Source organism: Pteropus alecto, unplaced genomic scaffold, assembly GCF_000325575.1.
Source record: "Pteropus alecto unplaced genomic scaffold, ASM32557v1 scaffold339, whole genome shotgun sequence".
NCBI classification, from domain to species: Eukaryota; Metazoa; Chordata; class Mammalia; order Chiroptera; family Pteropodidae; genus Pteropus; species Pteropus alecto.
Genome location: NW_006442509.1, coordinates 473862 through 481096, shown reverse-complemented (window position 1 = coordinate 481096; position 7235 = coordinate 473862). Strand labels below are relative to the sequence as shown.

The 7235-nt window shown below is 67.6% G+C and overlaps 1 protein-coding gene across 1 annotated transcript in view; it reads left to right on the top strand.

The window, feature by feature from the left end:
* Nucleotides 1-7235, top strand: part of TSPEAR (thrombospondin type laminin G domain and EAR repeats) — a 41322-nt gene that overhangs the window by 25346 nt on the left and 8741 nt on the right. Inside the window, exons 5-7 of the mRNA XM_015597636.2 lie at nucleotides 103-443; nucleotides 1459-1645; nucleotides 2833-3062. Of these exons, the coding sequence (XP_015453122.1) occupies nucleotides 103-443; nucleotides 1459-1645; nucleotides 2833-3062 (758 nt within the window). The remainder of the gene's footprint in view (nucleotides 1-102; nucleotides 444-1458; nucleotides 1646-2832; nucleotides 3063-7235) is intronic.

Below are 7235 nucleotides of genomic sequence, written 5' to 3'. Positions count from 1 at the left end.
GTCCACCCTCGGACCGACTTGAGGGCCCAGCCTCCCAGGGCGGCGGCCGGCGCGGGGAACGGCTCCCGAGTGTCACCCGCGGGACGACTCGCTCCAGGGGAGCCACCCTGCCCCACGCTGACGCCCGGGGCCCGGCTCGCAGCCCGGGGTCGTGCGCCCAAGAGGGTCCCCTGGGCTCCCGGAGGCGCTCACCGGGCCTGCGCGTCTCCGTCGCAGCCAAGGAGAAGCTGGACTTCGTGGAGGAGTACCAGAGCCTGACCACGCGCTCCGAGACGCTGGGCATCGAGGTCTTCGCCATCCCCGGCGCGGGGCTCTTCGTGGCCACCGCCAACCGGAAGGCCACGTCCGCCATCTACAGGTGGACCGACGGCAAGTTCGCGGCCTACCAGGACCTCCGCACGCACCAGGCGCAGTCCTGGAGACACTTCACCATCGGGAGACAGGCGAGTCCGCCCTCCCTGCGCGAACCCCAGAGGCGAGAGGTCGGGGCTGCGCGCGAAGCTTTTGCAGGAGGAAGCGGGTCTGCGCCCCAGAGCCTCCAAGGGGGGCGGACCGCCCTCCCCGCACGGCCCGAGGCGGGTCTGCAGGGGCCCCACGGGCCTTTCCAAGCCGCGCGCCCTCCGTGCGTCCGTCCTCCCTAAATAATAACCGTGCCGGGGTCTCCGCCTGGGACCCATCAGCAACGCAGAAATTATCTCAGAGGGGCCCCCGACCCTTCCCTCCACCCCACACGCGCGGGACGCAGGAGGCCCCAGGTGTGGGGCCCTGCAGGCAGCCCCGCTTCGGGTCAGGGCTGCGCTGGGCATCGGCCGCCCACCCCGCCCCGGCGAATGTTCCCTCCCAGCTCCCTGGGGACCCCTTCCTGTGCCTGTCCCCCAGATCACTCACTGACCACCACACAGTTGCCGTGGACAGCCCTGCCTGCACCTCGCCGCCCACTGGGGATAAACCAGTGAGCAAACCAACCCTGCCTCCTGCGGCCGGCAGACCCCCACGCAGTGCTTGCTCCAGACCCAGCATGGCGAATGATGACTCGCTCGCTGGTTATTTGGCTGATGATCTTTTAAAGGTTTATATGTGTTCATTATTCAAAAATGATAACTTTATATCAAAGAAAAGTCGGGAAGTTCAGAAACGTAAGCAGAAAGCCTTCCGTCTGGCTCCCTAGGCACGTGCAGGGTGTAGCTGGGCTTCTTGCTTCCAGGCCTGGTGGAAAAGGGCATATTTGTGCACAAACCTTTTCCTGTTTGGGGCATAGAAATGGCACCAACGGGCTGGCGAACGTGGACACGTGTGAGGGGCTGAAACGGGACGAACAGGTCTGGAGCTGCCCAGGGGCCGGCTGGCTGAGGCGTCAGCGGCGGAGCTGCGGGCTCAGCCTCCGTCCCTGGCCGCTGGGAACCGTTTGCACCAGGCCCGGCCCCAGACGAGAACCGAGTGTCCGCGTCTCTGCTGCAGGTCTTCCTGGCTGTGGCCAACTTCCATGCGAATGAAAAGGGCCAGGAGTTCTCCGTCATTTACAAGTGGAGCCAGAGAAGGCTGCGGTTCACACCCTACCAGAGGGTCCCCACCCACAGCGCCCGGGACTGGGAGGCCTTCGAGGTGGCCGGGGAGCACTTCCTGGCCGTGGCCAACCACCGGGAAGGTAGGGCCCAGCCCCTCAGCCCCACGGGAGCCGTCTTGGGCGAGGACAAGGCTCGTTGTTGACTCCCTAACAATGATAAAACATCACACCGGCCCAGTTCCTGGTGGTGCCTCTCAGGGTGAACACACCTGAGCACCTCCTCACCTGTCCAGGCAGGAAGACAGGAGAGCGGCCACCTGGCTGCAGACTAAGTAACCGACCACCTGACTCGCTGACTGACCAAGCTCCCCTCGGGAGCTCTGGCTGATGTAGCTGGGAAGGTCCCCCAGGCTGGGGACGTGGGTGGGGACAAGCTGAAGGAGGGGCGGGGCCTTGTTCCTCTGCGGGCACACAAACTCTGTAAGGCCTGTGTGCAGTGGGGAGACAGGGAGGGCACCTGGCTGCAGACTAAGTAACCGACCACCTGACTCGCTGACTGACCAAGCTCCCCTCGGGAGCTCTGGCTGATGTAGCTGGGAAGGTCCCCCAGGCTGGGGACGTGGGTGGGGACAAGCTGAAGGAGGGGCGGGGCCTTGTTCCTCTGCGGGCACACAAACTCTGTAAGGCCTGTGTGCAGTGGGGAGACAGGTAGGGAGGGGCCGGCAAGGGCCAGCTGCTATCCCAGGTGACCAGGCGGGGCCCCCCCATCCTGTGACTCGAGGGTTGCAAGGGGCCTGTGGTGCAGCCGCGTCTCTGACTCAGGCCTCAGGCAGGCTCTGTGGCTCAGCGTTTACCCCAGTCTGAGACCTGCCAGGAGCTCTGTGGGGGGCCTGAGAGGGACCCCCGCCACCCACTGATGGACAAGGAGCCCCAGGGAGCCCCCGAGGGCAGTGAGTGAGTTTTCCAGGGGAAGCTGGGCCAGAGGGACTCCTGGGGCAGTGTGTCTGGCCTGTGGGGATTTGGGGCAAAGGGCACCCTGGGCAATGTGGGGCGAGGCTGGAGAGGGCTCCCACCTCCTAGAACCTAGAAGGCCCGGGTGGGGTCTGGAGCCAGTTGGAGGGGGCCTGGGAGGGGCGGGAGGTGTGGCCCCTGGCCCGGGAGGGTGATCGCTGGTGAGCGAGCGGGCGCAGGGCCACACGCAGAGCGGCCCTTGGCCTGGCCGGGCTGGCCGGGCACAAGGGCCCTGGGCTGGGGGCCGGGGCGGGCCGGGCCCTCCAAGGCCACCGCGAGTCCCTGTCGCCTCCCTCGACCTGGCACTTGGCTCCCAGGTGACGACCACAACATCGACAGCGTCATCTACAAGTGGAACCCCAGGACGCGCCTGTTCGAGCCCAACCAGACCATCGCCACCTCCGGCGCCTACGACTGGGAGTTCTTCGCCGTCGGGCCCTACTCCTTCCTGGCGGTGGCCAACGCCTTCAACGGCACGTCCACCAAGGTGCACTCCCACCTGTACGTCTGGCTGGTGGGCTCCTTCCGGCTCTTCCAGTCCTTCCTGGTAAGGCCCCGACCAGCACCCCGCCGTGCCTCGCCCGGCGACACAGGACTGGGGGTCCAGCCAAGATAAGTGCCGGGGTGGGCACCGCCACCCCTGACCCTCCGCCCCAGGCGCCGCCCCTCCCCCCACCACAGGAGGCTCAGGGTGAGGTCATTCCCAGTCGCCCGGCAGGGGGTCCATGGGAGTGACCTCACTTCCTGCCAGAATCCTGAGGATGTCACTGCCAGCAGGGGGCACCCTCCTCCCTCGGATCCCGCTGGGACACCCCTTTGCTCACTTATCCGTCCCCTCATTTGCCAGCAGAAGTGCCTTGAAGCCCTCGCCCTGGCGCCCCGGGCAGGGACTGCCCTGGTGTGCCCGTCCCTGTGGGCCGTCCCTGTGAGCCAGCAGTCCGGGGTGGAGGAGGGAACAAAGCGGGGGACCCCGCCACCCCGTCCTGCGGGGCCAGGAAAATGGGCAGGGCAGGCCGTTTGCTAAGCACAGAGAGGTCGGTGCGGTGTGCCTGAGTGATTCACGCCATCTAGAACATTCCATGCACATTGTCTCGCATGGATGAGCCTGGAGGGGCCTGTGGTGGAGGGGCCATATTTGTTCTGGAGTCCCCCACACCCCGCCCCGCCCCGGGAGGGGAGAGCAGCACAGGAAGCAGAGGACGTGAGTTCTCAGGGCCACCGCAGCGAAGTCTGGCTGGGCTCACGGGGACAGATCGTGCCAGCTACTGCCATTCGCTCGGTCGGTCAGGGGATCTTACGGGGCCACCAGGCCCTCTGCAGGCTGCGGGCGCACTGTCCCTGAGGACACAGCGCAGCCCAGACAAAGCAGGTCCGGGCGCCAGAGCGCCTTGCGTGTCAGGACACACAGGAAGTGACGTTGGGACAAGCCCCAAGAGCACGTCCAGGCACAAGGGAGACTCGCCGCCCTGGGGTGGGAGGCGGGGTGAGGAGAGCCCGCCCCGCTGGCCCTCCCCGCCGCGGCTTCGGGCTGTGGGGCCAGGACGCGGAGAGCCTGGGTCGGGGGCCGTGCCGGGCAGCGGGGCAGGAGGGCAGTTTCCTGGCACGAGGAGGTCAGCACCCAGGGTGCCATCTTCCAGGATGGGACGGGGGTCCTGGGCGACGTGTAACTCCTGCAGCCCTTCGCGTTCTCAGTCTCGGTCCCAGCAGGTCAGTGGTGACAGTGGCTCCAGCCTCCTGAGCAACGACCTTACAAGGTGCCTGTGCCAAGAGCTTAAGCCGCTTCCTCCCACTCGGTCCTAGAAGCCGCGCTGTGAGGTCACCTCTGCCGCTGGTCCTCTCTCACCCACGGGGACCTGGGGATGGCTCCTGGCAGAGCGGGGACCGGACCCCGGGTGGTGGGTGCTACCATCTTATTCAGCGTGGGTCAGTCCTTCTCGAGCACACGCTCCCCATGTGGCATGCGTCCCAGCCGTGGTGGCTCGCGGAGGCCGAGGCATCCTGGTCAGGCGAGGACGTGCTTGGCGCGTGGATGCAGCGATTCGAAAACGTTTGGCGATGGGCCGGCCCACAGTCTGCCCAACGGGGAACCAAGCCTCCGCCTCGGGGTCAGACCCCGGGCCTGTGAGACCGGGCAGGCAGGGGCGCCGGGGCTGAAGCAGCGCCCCGACGGGCGCTAAAATCAGGTGCCTGCGGACACCTGGACACGCGGGGACAGAATGCGAATGTGGCGTCCGGCAGCGGTGGGCGACAGTACAGAGGCCCAGGCAGTGGTGCGGACAGCAATGTGGGAGGAAGCTCGTGGGCTCTCAACCGACCGCGGTGTCGCCAGGGTCGCGTGGGGCTGCATGGGATGGAGGGCTGCCCGCAGGGTGCGTGAGCCACACATGGTGTGACTGCGGCACAGGGGGAGTCGGTTTGACCCACACATGGGGACCGTTCCCCGGGGGACACAGAGGTCGTCCTGCCATTGGAACGACCACGCCCTCGGCTCTGCAGGAGTGACATCATGAGATGGCCGGGACAACGTAAGTGCCAGCAGCGACGCTCGGTTTGTCATTCGTGGACGAAGCCTGGGGCTCGGTCTGGGGCCCAACACTGATCGTACCCAGGAGCAGGTGGCCGGGAGCAGGATCACAGTGGCGGTGACAGCGCTTCCAGCCCCAAGGCAGAGCTGTCCCAGGAGCCAGCACTCTGGGGCTGCTCAGGGGCCACTGGGGACACAGCTGTCGCCTAAGCCCTGCAGGTGTCCGAGGGAGGCCGAGGTAGATGGCCACTGTGCAGGTGGCCTGATGGCGCCCCTCGCAGGTGCCCCTTCTCACCATGACGACGCCTCAGGGTCACCGGATCCCACGTCCGCGTGTTGCCAGCACGTTCCGTGCCGGCTCGGACCCTCTCGGGCCCTGGAGGGGTTGCGGAGTGTTTCCTGGGGGGTCTGCGGCGTCGTCCACAGCCATGAGCCCCGGCGCAGGAGAGGCTGGGTGTCAGGGAGTGTGGCAGGCAAGGCAGGCGCTGACGACGTAGGGCCCAGGTGGCCGGCGTGCGGGTGGGCCAGGCTGGCAGGCGAGGCTGAAGTGTGTACCCTTTGGGGGCCACCGCCTCCCCCTCCCCAGGGGCTCCCAGACCTTAGTTATTTGCTCCATCCAAGCCAGACCCCAGGGGCCTCCTCACCCACACTGACTTGCTGACCACTGCGGGCCGCCCGCCCTCGAGGGAGGTTCAGGGGCTCCAGTTGCTCCTGGCTGCACGTCCCACACCCCAGGGCTGGGCCCAGAGAGACTCCGCTCTCCTCTCCTGGGGGGACGGGGAGGAAACGGGGAGCCCGCCCAGCCCAGCAGGTGCCTGGCCGCCCAGGCTCCGGTGCCAGGCAGGGTTTGGCAGCCGGCTTGATGCGTGGGTTTCTTCCATCCCGGTGAGCCCAGGAGTGGCGTGCAGAGCCGCAGACCCGCGCCCGCTGCCGGCGGCCAGTCTCTCCAGCCTGTCCCGTCCAGCGGGAGGAGCTGGCCGCTGGCTGAGGGCGAAGGTGTCGCCCTGCTCTGTGGGGGCTTCTGGCAGTCCAGCGTGGGGACCAGGGGAGACGGTGACCCATCCCGGCCCCATGTGGGTCTCTGCCAGCCTGCGGACAGAAAAAATACGGGGCGTCCAGTTCAAAGAGAATTCCGGAGAAACGAACAATTTTTTAGTGAAAGTATGTCCCGAGTGTTCATGGGATACTCAGAGACGGAACAGTCGTGGTTTCTCTGAAACCGGCGTGGAATGGGGGGCCCTTGTTTGCTGTTGTGGGTCCCACTCGGCCGCACACACGGAGCTGAGGTAGGATGACAGCCCTGCAAGCCTCGCCCACCTGGCCCTCCTCCTCGCCCGGCTCTTCCGCCTGTGCTCCCACAGCGCCAGCACCGCCCCCCCCCACATCCTCCCCGGCCTCAGCACCCCCTCACCCCACCCCGCCGGCACGCCCTCCGTGCTGGGGCCTCAGTGGTCTGAGTCCAGGGAGCCCTAGTGGTCTGGCGGAGCCCTCTCCCCGGCTCCTGGCCCTTGTACCACGTGTGCAGGCAGGTGTGTGCACGCGCATTCCGTGTCCCTCTGACAGGGTGCCCCAGCGCGGTGGGGACGCCGTGACCTAGCAGCCAGACGCCTCCCGTCTGGGTTCTGCGAAGTCGCAGTGGCACGTGCGTGGCCGTCCGCACGCGGGTCTGCCCTCCGTGAACCCGCGCGGCGGAGGGCGCTGAAGGCCCCGCAGGCCCCCCTAGCTCGCCCAGAAGCCGTGGGGTGGCCCGGGGACAGAATGGTGCCACCTCACGGAGCCGAGCTGAGGCGAGGACGTGCTAACCCAGAAAGGCCTCGGCCAAGCTCCTGGCCCCAACGAGGGGTCAGTCACCGCCAGGCGTGCGGGTCCACTGTCCTCGTCCTCGTGAGCCATCCTGCTAGCTTACACGCAGGCGTTCCACTCTCAGGCCAAGTCCGGACCGGTTCGTTCCAGGAGTCCCTGGCTCGGACCCGGGGTGTCCGCCGCTCGCGGCATTCGCTGGGCTGCGAGGCCAATGGCGCCCTCCGCTGGGCGCGGGGAGCACGGCGCCCCGTAGCCGCGCCTCGGTCCCTCCCGCAGGCCGAGTGTCTGCCGGACCCGGCCAGCCAGGCGCCGCTGCCGGCGCGCGGGGTCACGAAGGCCGGCCAGGCAGCACGTCCCGCACCTGCCAGCGGGGAAGCCGCCCCCGGCCCGGCC